The 14,981-nt window shown below is 46.0% G+C and overlaps 1 protein-coding gene across 1 annotated transcript in view; it reads left to right on the top strand.

The window, feature by feature from the left end:
• KLHL26 (kelch like family member 26) overlaps positions 1–7,453 on the top strand; it is a 32,085-nt gene extending 24,632 nt beyond the window's left edge. Inside the window, exon 3 of the mRNA XM_074939498.1 lies at positions 1,575–7,453. Within this exon, the coding sequence (XP_074795599.1) occupies positions 1,575–3,156 (1,582 nt within the window). The 3' untranslated portion in view covers positions 3,157–7,453. The remainder of the gene's footprint in view (positions 1–1,574) is intronic.
• The last annotated feature ends 7,528 nt before the right edge of the window (positions 7,454–14,981 follow it).

The raw sequence follows: 14,981 nt of genomic DNA, 5'->3' as shown, positions 1-14,981 counted from the left end.
CAGGGGCTGCAGAGACACCTTGACTGGCCGTGTAGATATACTTTTAGTGTGGCTGCTCCTTGACGTTTCTGTAGCTTCCTGCAGCAGCCCCATGGTGATGTCCAAATCCAGGAGGGTGGAACTTGGAAGAGAGAGGCAAAGGGGCCAGGTGGGGGTGGGAGGCCCTAAAGTGGGGGGAAGCACATATCCATTAAAAGCCCTTTTTAAATTGCAGACCCTTTGGACCTTTATGCAGCCTGAGCCTGGTTTTGGTGACAGTGGCTCCTCGTTGCTTCTCCAGCAACCTGTTTGCAAGAGGCGTTTGCTCCCTGCGCCCCTCTGGCAACACTAGCTGAGGCATGTGTTCACAAAACAAACCTTTGCACTCAAGCTTCCCAGAAGTAACATAAACGGCGCCTAAGTTTAATGTAAACTTGTAAATGACATGCGGCTACAGCCCCATCATGCCCACGGAGCGGGAAACGCAGCACCTACCTAGAACAGCTTACTAGCTTTGCCTGCAGCACCTGGCTCTGCGTGTACCGCCTGTGGAATTTAGAAGCCTCCTGATGAGGGGATCCAGGGCCTGATCTCTGCAAGGCCTGGTCCACTGACTTGCTCACAGCTGTGCTGTAACTAGATATTGTTTTTAATTGCCTGCTAGCCCCCTGCCGTCCTCCTGCAATACAACAGCAGTTTTCGGAAGATGGTGCAAACTCACAGTTTCGTAGGGAGTGGAGAATAACCCTCAAAACCAGCCGTGCAGCTGCGCTAGTGTGCAGGGAAGCACGTAATTGGAGCAAGTGTTTGTAGCTAAGTAGTTCTCGACCTCCTCATATAAAAACACTGATGGTCCTTTAATAGGCTTGGTCCAGATATTTCTGTGAAGTGTAAGACTCGGCAACTGCTGCCTGGCACTCCTAGAGTGATGGGTGTATAAAGGCCGTGGCCAAAGTGTGCTGGGCATTAGCTTCCGGCAGGATGTCTCCGTGACTGGCCAGCAGCGTGCTCTCTGCAGTTCTCTATCACAATTACCAAATGGAATTTTACAGTCAAGAAAAGTCAGATCCTTGTATTGAGACTTGCAGCAATTGCAAAGTTCTCCATGTGTCCAGAATCTTAAAGCCATTAATAAGTTCACACACAATACAATGGGCCAAACTGAAATCCTTGCCTGAAACGCCCTGCTCCATGTAAATCCAAAGCATCATTGAATCCCCAAATACCAGGGCCTGTAGAAATCTCTGCATTCCCATTGCACCCACAAAACCCCCATTTGCACTTGCAAATCAGGAATTTAGGTGTGCAGTTACCCCTGGTGGTTTTTGCAGGAGCAGGATTGAGACCTTATTTTTTTATAACTGGAATATTTAATTTTTACCTTCATTGTATGTTCCATCATAAGTTTAGTATCAGTTATTTCGTGCTCCCATTTCTCTTTGGCAGCTAGGCCTTTCAAGATGCTGTGCTTTGATTACCAGCCCCCCACCCCCCCAAAAAAAACAACAAAAAACAAAAAACAGAAAAACAACTTAAGGTAGACAGTGCATCACATGATTGGAAACAAAAATTTCTCTTGTGTTTTTGACCTTCAGGGCAATGTTCACAGGAGGGATGAGAGAAACCAGCCAAGATGTGATTGAACTGAAAGGGGTATCCGCAAAAGGACTGAAACACATAATAGACTTTGCTTATAGTGCTGAAGTGACTCTCGATCTTGATTGTATTCAGGATGTGCTGGGAGCTGCAGTCTTCCTCCAGATGGTGCCTGTGGTAGAGCTCTGTGAAGAGTTCCTGAAGTCCGCAATGAGTGTTGAAACATGTCTTAATATCGGGCAGATGGCCACCACCTTCAGTCTCGCGTCCTTGAAGGAATCAGTAGACGCGTTCACCTTTAGGCACTTCCTTCAGATTTCTGAGGAAGAGGATTTTCTTCACCTGCCCCTGGAGCGCCTTGTCTTCTTCCTGCAAAGCAATAAACTAAAGAGCTGCAGTGAAATAGACCTCTTCCAAGCTGCCATCCGCTGGCTGCAGTATGACCAGTCCCGCCGTGCCAACGCCAGCCAGGTGCTCTGCCACATTCGCTTCCCGCTCATGAAATCGTCTGAGCTGGTGGACAGCGTGCAGACCCTGGACATCATGGTGGAAGACGTCCTGTGCCGGCAGTATTTGCTGGAGGCGTTCAACTACCAGATCTTGCCCTTCCGCCAGCATGAGATGCAGTCTCCTCGAACCACCATCCGTTCCGATGTCCTGTCCCTCATCACCTTTGGTGGCACCCCGTACACTGACAATGACCGGACTGTGAGCGGCAAAGTGTATTACTTGCCAGACACCAATGTGCGTCAATTCAAGGAGCTCACTGAGATGGAGGTGGGCAGCAGCCATGCCTGTGTGGCTGTGCTCGACAACTTTGTCTACGTTGTGGGGGGGCAGCATCTGCAGTACCGCAGTGGTGAGGGAGCTGTAGATATCTGCTTCCGCTATGACCCCCACTTGAACCAGTGGCTGCGCATCCAAGCCATGCAAGAGAGCAGGATACAATTTCAGCTGAACGTCTTGTACGGCATGGTGTATGCCACGGGTGGGAGGAACCGGTCAGGGAGCCTGGCCTCCGTAGAGAAGTACTGTCCCAAAAAGAATGAGTGGACCTATGTGTGCTCCCTCAAACGCAGGACGTGGGGGCATGCTGGAGCCACAGTGGGCGGCAAGCTGTACATATCGGGTGGATATGGAATATCAGTGGAAGACAAAAAAGCCCTGCACTGTTATGACCCGTCAGTTGATCAATGGGAGTTTAAAACCCCAATGAATGAACCTAGAGTCCTGCATGCCATGGTCAGTGCAAATACGAGGATTTATGCCCTCGGAGGGCGCATGGACCACGTTGACCGTTGTTTTGATGTATTGGCTGTGGAATACTATGTGCCTGAAACTGACCAATGGACAACTGTGAACCCTATGCGGGCAGGTCAGTCAGAAGCTGGTTGTTGCTTGTTAGAAAAGAAGATCTATATTGTGGGAGGGTACAACTGGCACCTGAACAATGTAACGAGCATCGTGCAAGTGTATAACATGGAAACAGATGAATGGGAAAGGGACCTGCATTTCCCAGAGTCTTTTGCTGGCATAGCATGTGCTCCTGTTATACTGCCACAAATAACAACCCAGAGATAACCATGTGGGACTGTGCTGTCTGGGAGCTCCTCTCTTGTGTTGCATGTTCTCAGGACTCTGTGTTGTCTCTTTGTTGTTTGCAAATAACGTTGTGTGTTTCGTTTGTTTGTTTCGGGGTGGGGTGGGGGGACGGCAGGGAAAGGGAGGAGGAAAATACTTTGCATTCCCTTCTCCAGGAAATCTCCTCCTCCTCTTAATGTAGCGTTCTGACAGCGTGTTCCCTCAGAAGCACTTGTCGGCCAGTTAGACTTAACATATGCTACAGCTAGACAAGGCTCTTCGTTGTTGTCCTGGGGGGGAAGATGCATTTCTCTGACTGCCCATCTTTTTAACGAGGTCATGCATTGCAGGCAGTGACCACTCAGGAGCGTGTTAAGTACTGTGGGATGTTTAGATGAGTTCTGATGTGATTTCATTAATGTTTCACAATTCCAAAAGCTCACTGGGGTGTGTAGATTTTTGTCATCGTCTTGTTTTTAACAAACAAAACCAAACTCTTTATAACATACTGACCTCCAGGAGCAATAAGGGGATGCTGGAAACTAGACGAGTTGAGGTGCTTGGATTATGACGCATGTTCTTGGCTTCCCAAGAAGTGATTTTTTTCTTTCTTTTTGTCTAATAGGATACAGGTTCTCTCTGGCCACTGAGGTCTGTGTTGATTCTGTTTGCTCTTCACCAAATGGGACAGTTTAATGAAGCTCCTCCTCCCATTCCTCCAGATAACCATGTAATGTCCTACTCAACAAAACTCCCCTCAATTGGGGCACCCAAACTTTGCAACCCGGAGGGGCCATGTTGGCAGCTCGCCAGGAGCTGGAGTGCATTGCTAAACGTGCATGATTTTCATAATTGCCAATAAAGTGTGACATCCCCAGCAGTAAGAACGTTGGAGTTGGTAGCTGTTTGTACTCTGATGATATAGGCAGAAGGCACCCAGAGCTGCTTTCTAGGGCCCATTTACTCCGTCTTTCGCATCTCCTTCCCCTTTAAGCGCATTTCCCTTCCCTCCCCTATGCAAATTTACCCAAACTGGGTTTTTTTAAATACTACCAAAGAGCCAGGTGGTGCTTGTCCTACTGCGAAAAGGTTCCCCAACCACCCCATTTATGAATAAGAAACGTCCGCTCCTAACACAACAGAACTCTGTGAAATGTAAAGTCCTGTTGCCCCAAAATGTTTTATTCTTTAACTAGAGACTCATTTTAAGAGGGCTTTGCAGTGTGTGAAATATATTTGTGTTTTCTGCACATAGAAGGTTTTTACTTCTCAGATATGTTCTTTTTTCAGGTCAGTTTTCTAAGCAAATTAACCTGTTGGTACATTGAAGTTTCTCCTTGTATCAGGAATTCTGTGCCAAGGGCTTCATTATATTTCTCTTTTTTGGTGTATGCAAAATGTTGAGAAACAGTTAGGTTCTGGCATTATATAAATGCTGAGCTGTCACCTTTTATAGGGAGTATAAAACGTCTCTTTTGCTAATGTATCATTGATCAGGCCTATTTCTGCCCAAGTGAAAAAGCATGAGCTTCATAATTCAAATTAATTTTCAGATACCTTTCTCTAGGACTTAAATTCAGGTATTTGAAAAAGCGATACAGTAAGTATGCATGTTACCCGGCTAACCTGGTGAAAATGTAATTCTCCATCTTCATTCCATATTTTGCCAGTGATGAATGAATAAAAATAAAGCCCCCATTTTGCTGCAGACATACTAGAGATGCTGCAAAAAAGGTGGCTTACCAACAAATGGCCAAAATTTGAGAGGAAAGAAATGTAAATAGAAGCACTAAAACAACAAAATAGTGGAGCCCTTTTATTAAAATAGTCTACCTCTACATGTTTATCAGACGTTAGTAAACCCCAAATATAATCTGCCTTTTCTCTTCCAGTTGCAAAGTCCATGTAACTTTGCATGGGGTTCCTCCCAGAGGAACACTTCAGTGCTCTTCCCTATTTTTTTTTCTAACCTTCATATAAATACTCTTTCTATGCCAGCAATGCAGAGCCGAAGAGCAGCCCTCTGATAACAAACCAAGGTGCATATTCCCAGTGCTCACAAACTACCTTACAGTAAACAAACCAGAGAGCCTGCATGAAGGATGAAATAGGAACCTGGTGCTAAGGAAAATTGATTTTTTTCGTTTCAAGCTTCGACAGTGGTGATTAAATTGTTGCAGGGAAAGAGAAGAGGAATCTACTTTAGAAATTATGAAAAATACATTCTTGGGGTCCTTTTTAAATTACCCTTGTGGAAAAAAAAATCAGTTTGAATGCATCTCTGGAAGGTTGGTTCCTTGATAGGGGGCTAGAAAAAGCCATTCCAAAGTGGGCATTAATTACGCAGACACTTAGCCACTGAACTAGCCTAGTCACTGCACTCCCTTTCCAGTCCCCCATGGAATCTGTGCTAGGGTGGGTTTCCTGATTCTCTAGCCGGAGACTGCTGGCAGAGCAGTGCTATGCACCATCTGTGTGTTAATGGAATGTTCTTTTTATAGATCTATATCAAAATAAAATTATTTTTCATAACATTAACTTTCAAAATTCTAGCTGCTCTGAATCTAAAAGAAACTGGCTGAACTCTTGTGAAAATGTGTCTCTTGCATACCAGTAATAAAAGAAGTTTTACTCATGTAAAATACATAGTAATGGCTCTGAGCTGTAATATCCATAAGCTCTGTTACCCTGAAAATAAACTGGGTTCTTAGTTGGATAGAAGCTACTTGAATGAACATAGGGTCTACATGACAATGATACTGCTTTGTTTCTTGGATGCACAGTTCAACAACTTTGAGTCTTAAAGGGACTTAGTGGGGGCAAAAGATTGAGCTTTCCTGTATGCATTCTTCTGTTACAAGCCTGTCATCTGGGACTGAGTTTGCTTGGAAACCATCTACCTATTTACAAGAAGCATGGACCAGTTTGGGTGCAGATTTCTCCTTTTCTTCTTTGTCCTGACCTCGCTGGCTTTGTGCCTGTAATAGGACAGTCTTGTTTGATAACATAGTGATGGTGCTCAGTATAAATACGCAGATAGATTTGTCCAGAATTCATTCTGGGGAGGGGAAGGGGGTGAAAGGACTTGCTTCACTTCTTGTTTTTATTGTAGAACTCCTCACTGGCCACGTTTGGCTGGTGGAGCTGCACTCCGCGTGAACAGCAATTGGACTGGGATCCTCTCCCCTCAAAGAGTGAACAAAGCCAAACAAACGTTTGATTGCACTCTGAGTCATTTGTTAGATTCAGAGCAGCAATAAACATTACAGGGATAAACCTGATTTGGCACATTTTTAAATACACTTGAACAGATGGGGAGCGGTAAAAGCAAAGCGTCATTAGTTCTAGGTATTTGTGCAGCTCAGGCATGTCCCATTAGGGGCTCATGGCACTACCAGGATAATAGCCTCTGTCATTTTATGGGCCTGAAAATGTACTTCAAACTGTAAAGAAAAATTGGAGCTCTTGGCAGTGTCCTGTGCTTGGCAGTGTCAGTTTCATACAGCAGTGTCATTTCATACTTTCCCAAAGCTCTGTCTGCTTCATAATCTACTTTAGTTTCCCCTACAATAGAACCTCGCTAATTCTCACTTAACAACTCCCCAGGCAGGCTAATGCTCACAAACAGATCCCAGCCATCTCACCCCAATCCTCAAATTTAGAATAAATAAAAGCTCTCTTCTGCTAGTTCCGAGCACTCTGCCAATTATTTAAAATGACAAAATACAATACATTCAGCTCAGCCGTCTTAGCAAGCCACAGCACATTTATTCAAACACTCCCACACGCATCCAGTGGCCAGCATCTCCATCCATCTACCTCTCTTCAGATGCCGAATGAAACAAACAAGCCTGCAGTGTCCTGTGAAAGTTAGCAAATCCCAAGGCCTTTACTGAGAACGTCTTGCCAGCCACATCCCTCTCTGTTCTAGCAAGGGTGACCTAGCATTACTTGCTCTGCTGACTGAAACTGTGGCCCCATATCATGGGGAGGTGCTGTCTGATGAGATGTCATATTACTAAAACTCTTTTGTTAATAACCATACTGATCTCCTTTGTAAAGCACTTTGAGATCTACGGATGAAAAGCGCTAGTTTATGAAATATGAATGATTCAAATCTAACTATTTTCAGAATAAATGATCAAAGTATACTTTATGATGCTCCTTGGTGTTTTTAACTCACATTTCTTAGCAGACTTGTTAAGTGACCAACTTGTGTAAGTTAGGTCTCCCGTCATTAGTGTGAATCAACAGGGTTTCACTGCAGGTGCCTTAAGGCAAGAGGAAAGCCAGTGTTACTTAATAAATCTACAGCTCTATTAAAAAAAAGTGGAGCCCATCCCAGTATTTCAGCGGAATATGGGGCTCTTCCAGCAGTATCTCCTAATACTGCCTTTGTTGATGATCATTTTAGACCATTATTCAGGTGTTTATAACTACCTCTTAAGGTCCCTTCCAGTTCTACATTTCTACGATTTGCTTTGGGAAGAAACTTAATCTGCACGGTCCTCACCTGGGCATTGTTTTTTAACCAAACCCAACCTCCCCTAATTCCATTTTTTGTGGCGATTCTTGCATCGGACTGTGCATTTTAAACCCTGCCTGGGCATGGTACTCAAGCTGCAGACCCTAAAGCTTCCTGGTTTTCCATCCTCATCCCAAGCTACTGGCTGAATTTCAGTAGCACTTTTTAGTTGAATATTTAAACAGAAGGGAATCGCACAGCGAAGTTTGGAACTACATTTATGAGCCAGTTGTGATTTTTAACCTCATGACAGTTCAGTCCCTGTACGTTCCACAAAGCGGGCAAATGCTGCCTGAGGTCTCGGCTGTGGAGTCTGGCAAGGAGCAGCTTGAAGACAGCTGCCAAACTAGCTTCATCTGCAGCCTGAAATTAGATTCAGATTGTAGGACAAAGGGTAAAGATTTAGTGCCCCAGGACTAGGCAGCAGTAAGAGCCCAGAGTTGCGAACTGAAATGGAAATCGGACTAACTGCTGCAGCAAAAGTCTCTATGGTTTATTTACTGCAGAGAAAGCAAATCAAAGCCTCTTGGCTTGGTCCCTGAGGCTTTGCAGCTGCGATTTCACACCCAGGTCCTGGCACATTGTTAGGCAGAGCAATTTCTGTGTCTTAAAAATAAAAATAAAACCTTTTTCACTTGTTTATGCAGACCAGGGGCCAAACTCTGCTTCTGGTTACACGGGTTTAAATCTGGAGTAATTCCTTTGAAATCACAGGATTTACTCCAGATTAACGCTAGGGTAAGCAGAGCAGAATTTAGCCCTGTCAACGAGTAGTGATATGTATCTTTTCCCAGTCACATTGCTTTGGAATTGTATCCAGGAGTTTTTTACATATGGTATCTGATAACTTTCTTATCAGACCACTGCTCGGTGTCTCTGTAGGAACAGAGCTTGCCATTGTTTTAAGTGCATCATTTCCCTTTCATCACCAGCCTAGGATCTCAAAGCTGGAGACCTGTTAAACCTGCAGCCTTGGAGGGCACAGACTTACAGATTCAGCAGCCATTCATCTTGCTGAGTGGAAGTCTTGTGTTCGGAGTAAGCATGTTAATGGCAGCATTAAGATACTGATGCATAAATAAATTTGTGGGTTTCACTGAGGGTTGAAGGAGACAAACTTGTAATGCAATTCGTGTAACTAACCTGTGTGTATGGTGCAGAATTTGTGGAAAGGATTTTTGCATTAGACATGCGTATTGGCAGTTTCTTAGGAAGTGAACGCAGTCAAATACGACAGTGATGGGTGCATTATAACTACCTAGATAGGTGGAAATGCTTTCTGTTTGCTTAGGGAGGAACTTTCTACCCTGCCCCTTTCTGTCTAGTCACCACTCATCACTTTGAGATCTGGATCCTAAAGTGACTGATTAGAGAAATCTACCTAAAGTGCTTGTTTCCTAAGTGGAATTCAGAGTTGGAAATGGTTGACTTAAAAATCCCTAAAGGCTGCCTCTTTTCCTGCTTCCCCAGACCTGACACATGTTTATTGCTTGTTCATTAGGTGTGTAAACTAGGCCATTCAGGTTATTGCAGGTAATACAGGCTTTCTCTGCTTACCATGTGGGCTTGAGAGGCTTCCCTATCAAGATCTGAGACCTTTAGGTCATCGGGGAAGCGGTTGTTTGTCCTCTAGGGCTGCAGCTGTTGGGGTGGGGTGGGAACCTTATCACTGTCTGTAGCAGTAACATAGAAAATATTCCAGCCTTTACACCAGGGAATGAACACCATCACGATGGAATTCAGAAAAAGCAAGCCTTGACCCTGTAAATCTCTTTATGGAAGAGTTTCAGGCAGGAGCCTTGAAAATAACCACAAAGCTGCGTTTAGTTTCCCAGGATAGGGGCACAGTGACTTCTCTGCTTTGGTTTGTGGCTTGCAGTTTGGGGAATCTGTCATTTGCATTGTGCAAAACAAGTAACTACATTCTGCTTTGGATGGGAATTCTATGAACAAGTAACTAGGGTTTGAATGAATGAGTCAGATCTAGCAAAGGGGAACCTTAAGAAGCTGCTTAGAAAGTGCACCTATTTTGAGGTGCACAGGCCCAGTGTTGGGAAAGCACTTCAGTATGTCAGTAATCCATTCTTATTCAGCAAAGCACTTAAGATTGTATTTCAAAGTTCCAGAAGCACATTAAAATTAAGCATGTGCTCACGTGCTTTGCTGATATAGAACTTAATCATGTGCTTAAATTAAACACATGCTTAAGTGCTTTGCTGAATCAGAGCTTTAACTGCTAAATTTCAGAGTAACAGCCGTGTTAGTCTGTATTCGCAAAAAGAAAAGGAGTACTTGTGGCACCTTAGAGACTAACCAATTTATTTGAGCATGAGCTTTCGTGAGCTACAGCTCACTTCATCGGATGCATACTGTGGAAATTGCAGAATACATTATTATATACACAGACACCATGAAACAATACCTCCTCCCACCCCACTCTCCTGCTGGTAATAGCTTATCTAAAGTGATCATCAAGATGGGCCATTTCCAGCACAAATCCAGGTTTTCTCACCCTCTGCCCCCCCAGAGACAAACTCACTCTCTTGCTGGTAATAGCCCATCCAAAGTGACCACTCTCTTCACAATGTGTATGATAATCAAGGTGGGCCATTTCCTGCAGGAATCCAGGTTCTCTCACCCCCTCACCCCCCTCCAAAAACCACACACACAAACTCTCCTTACAACTGCTAAAGACTCTGCTTCTCTGAAACTCAGTGTGCAAGTGAAGTTCAGACTCTTACAGAAAAGACAGCAATCTAGTTCTGGAAACCACTCAGATGGGTCCACAGTTGGTCTGTAAGTAGTTACCTGGTTACACTGAATAAACAACTTTCGGTAATGTTCCAGGGAGTGAAAGTTAAGACACTCAAACACCTGAACTGCTTGGGTTTTCCAGGCATTCTAGTTTATTTGGTGATCCAGTTCCAATGCAACAAAGAAGACCTCTGCTTTCAGAAAGTCACTAAGTGCCTTCATTTTCTACCCCTCATCGGGGCAAATAAATCTAAATCATTCACAAAGGAGTAGATGTTTCATTTCTATGGCTAAAGAGAACATCCACAGTTACATTAGGTAAGAAATATGAGGGATCAAACCTTCATGCCTCAGGGCATGAGCTAACTGGCTGGGGCTAGGAACAAACGCCTGCTGTGGGCTGTTTATTCCAGAATGGTACATTGTGGGGGATTCTTGCACCTTTCCTCTGAAGCATCTGGTGTGGGGCATTAAAACAGGATACTGGACTAGATAGACAATAGGTGTCCTCTGGCCTCTCAGCTGAGTCTGGACATGTGTCTACCAGGGACTAAGACCTATCAACTCAGAAGGGGGTGTTGAGGCTGCATTTCAGCAGTGGGTGAAGTAAGCCCTGTCTTGACAGCCTGTGAAGTCCCTTGAGAGCCAGTGTCTACTGGATTAATGCTGTATGAGTGTAACGAATTATAATCTTTACAGAGAGACGTAGAAGGATACAAGAGACTGCAGCTCAGTGTAATTTGAAACTTCCCAACACACAACCTGAGAGACCCCCATCCCAACACTGGGAATAGCAAGGAGGGATGCGGTCACCTTCAGGTTTGACTGTTACCATGTCAACTACCTCAGGTCAGATGCATCTAAAGCAGGGCCTTGTTTGCAACAAAACCTGATGCAAGCCTTTTAGCCCCGTGCTTCACTAACTCCAGGTGAGCTTCGGAGCCACCTTCAGCATTCTGGTCTGTCCTAATCTCAAAGGTGCTTCCATCACAAAAGGTGTAGAGGGATGAGGTAGGTCTAGCTACCATCCCACGGTGTCCCTGTTGTAGGGAAGGGATAGTTCAGTGGTTTGAGTATTGGCCTGCTAAACTCAGGGTTATGAGTTCAATCCTTGAGGGGTCCATTTAGGGATCTGGGGCAAAAATTGGGGATTGGTCCTGCTTTGAGCAGGGAGTTGGACTAGATACCTCCCAACCCTGATGTTCTATGATAAGTTTTCCAGTGAGACCATCAGTGTTCTCATATAGCCCATCTGTGCTCAAGGCGGAAAGAGGGGCAGTCATATAAATAACATTCCTGGCCTCAGCTCATCATTTTGTCAAATACTTAGCACAGCATTTGCTGGGGGAAGGGTGAAACCTGGCACTGGGCTGAACTGCCTCCTTGCCAGAGCCTTAATGCAATCAAGATTTATACTGGCTTCCAGGCCATGCATGCAGCTGTAGCCCAGACCCCACCCACACCCCATAATGTGCAACTATGCGTCGGAGAAAGACTCCAGAAGCAAGAAAATGTGTGAATATTTTGCAAGAAAAATTTAAAAACGATGTAAGAAGTTTTAACAAGTTTACAAATACATGCCATGTAAATATCTGAAAGAAAACAGTTACCATGACCAGTTAGCATTTGTTCAGAGAGGCGTACAGGCATGTAGCGATCATATCTTTCTATCTGACAGGCGGTTAGAATATTAGAGTGAGAATCATTGCAACACCTATAATGTCATTTCGAATGATTTGATTAAGTTTAACATATTTAACAGACCAGGCACATCTCTCCGCTGTTAATATTCAGGAACAATTGGAGAGGTGTGCTGGGTTTTTTTTGTTTTTTTTTTGCAAGCAAGTGTACATTGAATATTGAATAAATGGTAATCAAATATCTACCTATCCTCTGTCTGTTTTGCTGGGTATGTAATTGATGTGTTAATTTGCCATTACCACAACCTCCCATATCTTCTGAATCATTCCTCTATGGTTGGACCGTTTTTTCTTTTTCCCATTAGTGGCTACCACTAACTGAGCAGCTCCTAGCAGATGAGAGACTAATTTTTCATTTCCTCTTGTGTAACCATTCCTATTAGGAAGCCCCAGCAGGATTACCAAGGGATCATTAAACAAATTATTTTAAAATCATGGAATGTGAGCACAAGAACAAGAACTAGTTTAGCTGTTGTAATTCACCCAATCACATCATAGGACGATGGAGCCAAAGCCACATGAGAAAACCGCGGCTGGAAAAAACCTGTGTTCTCCCGCCATGCACCACCCGAGAAGCAGAAGTCAGGGAAGGTGAAAGGTTCTGTTGCCTTTGGGATGAAATCTAAGCAAATGGCCACCCACAGTCTTTCACCCCATGGAAGGAGAAAGGAAGTTGAATCAAGTTTAATCTTTAGCACTTAATCTTCTGATGCCAATACCAGCAGATTGCTATCTGGGTCTATGGATGCCTGGTATTCCCATTTGTATTAATCTGTTCTGAGACTGGGGTAACTCTGCAAATCATTCCCACCCTTCCCAAGCAAAAATAATGAGTAGTTAATGAGTCTTAATAAGTCACAAAATTTCTACATGCATTTAGCACTGAAGATCCATTATGCAGCTTGCACACTGTTAATTCCACTGTACAGTCAGTTCCATTTACTCAGCTGGCCTGTATTTAACTATTCAGTTTGCTGTTTATCTAATTATTTATTCCTGATCAGTAATACACCAGCTACTAAGTTATCAGTGAACTGAGGGTTGGTAAATGGAACGCAAGGTAAACTATTACCTGGTTGTAAATAGTAATAATATATTGTGCTGACAGAGGCATAATTTCCTCCAGCCATCTCCAAGAGTTTTAAAATGTGGATAAGTATCGTTCTCTCTCTCTCTCAAAAGGGAGGGGACAGGGGCACAGGCAGGTGAAGTGACTCGGCAGAGGCTGCATAGTGAGTCAGTGGCAGAGCTAGGAATAGACTCTAGGTCTTCTGACTCCCAGGCCTCTGCTCTGACCACTTGACCGTTACAAAATACACCGTTATTGCTAGCAGGGCATGGACTGTTCGTGTGACAAAATAATGCACCAAAAAGTAGGGTGCTGACTTTACCGCAGCTGCTCCGTAAAGGTGGCAGCGTAAAGGCCAGTGGGGGGGGCGTTAGGAAATACCAGCATGATCAGGGTTTATTACTGCTGAATGCCTGCATCTCCCCGACCCCAGCGCTTGACACCAAGACGGCATTAGCACAGCTGCAAGGGGTGACTTAGCAGCCTGAACTTGAAACAGCTGCACTCCCTGGAACTACAGGCTACAATCTCTTCTCTACCCTTCACCCTCTCAACTCACAGGCAGGAAGGTCCATGCGTTTTATGGAGGTGGGTCTTCTAAGGTCCCGACTACTCAGCATGGACAGTAAAGATGCTGGGGGCACCTTTCGTAAGAGTAGAGGCTGCTACGGAGCAGGCAAGATGTGTGTGTGTCTCGATATTTTTTTATATATAGGAGAGGGCAGGTGTATTTATAGGTGGGTGTAGGGGTGTGCACTGGTAGTTGTGGGGGGCTGGGTTACCACAATGTAAATATTGCTTCCACGTCTCTCCTAACTGCTTGTACCCTCTCTTGCAGAAGGGGGTAGCTGCTTGTGAGGGCAGCCAGGGCTGGAAGGAGGGGGGGAACAGGAGGGGGAAGGGAGGGGTTGGGGACAATCAGGGCTAGGAGGGGGAAGTGGGGGGGGGGTTAGGGGCAGCCAGGGCTGGGGTGGGGGGGAAATAGGAGAGGAAAGTGGGGGGACTGGGGGCAGTGAGGGCTGGAGGAGAGGGGAACTGGGAGGGGGCTGGGGGCAGCCAGGGCAGGGATGGAGGAAGGAAAGTGGGGGGGGGGTTGGGGGCAGTCAGGGCAGGGGGGGAGGGAGGAGGAAGGGAGTGGGGGGCAGCCAGGGCTGGGGTGGAGGGAGGAAAGTGGGGGGGGGTTGGGGGCAGTCAGGGCTGGGGGAGGAGGAGGGGAGTGGGGGGCAGCCAGGGCTGGGATGGAGGAAGGAAAGTGGGGGGGGTTGGGGGCAGTCAGGGGAGGGAGGAGGAGGGGAGTGGGGGGCAGCCAGGGCTGGGGTGGAGGGAGGAAAGTGGGGGGGGGGGGTTGGGGGCAGCCAGGGCTGGGGGTGGAGGAGGGGAGTGGGGGGGTTGGGGGCAGCCAGGCCTGGGGGAGGAGGGAGGAAAGTGGGGGGAGCTGGGGGCAGCTAGAATAGGGGACCCCCTCCCCGTCTATCTGTTCTTGCTGGATGGGAACAGGGTCGGTGGAGCCTAGATTTACCGCGCATGCGCGCTGGACAGTGCCCAACCTGCTCCTCTTCCTTCCCCTCCCAACTCATCTTTAAAGGGCCAGTAACGGGGGCGAAGACGCGGAAGTCCGCCCCTGCGCCTGTTCCACGGCGTCTGCGGCAGTTCGCCCCGCGTACGCATGCGCACTTGGTTCCCTTCGCCCCATCTCAGGCGCGGGCGCCGCTGGTCTCCACCCCCCGCCCGGCCCCTCCGCCCGCGCATGCGCCTTGCCCCCTCCGGCCCGGGGAGG

This window comes from Natator depressus, chromosome 25, assembly GCF_965152275.1.
Source record: "Natator depressus isolate rNatDep1 chromosome 25, rNatDep2.hap1, whole genome shotgun sequence".
Lineage (NCBI taxonomy): Eukaryota > Metazoa > Chordata > Testudines > Cheloniidae > Natator > Natator depressus.
Note: the sequence above shows the minus strand (reverse complement) of the source record. Positions and strands in the feature narration are given on the sequence as shown.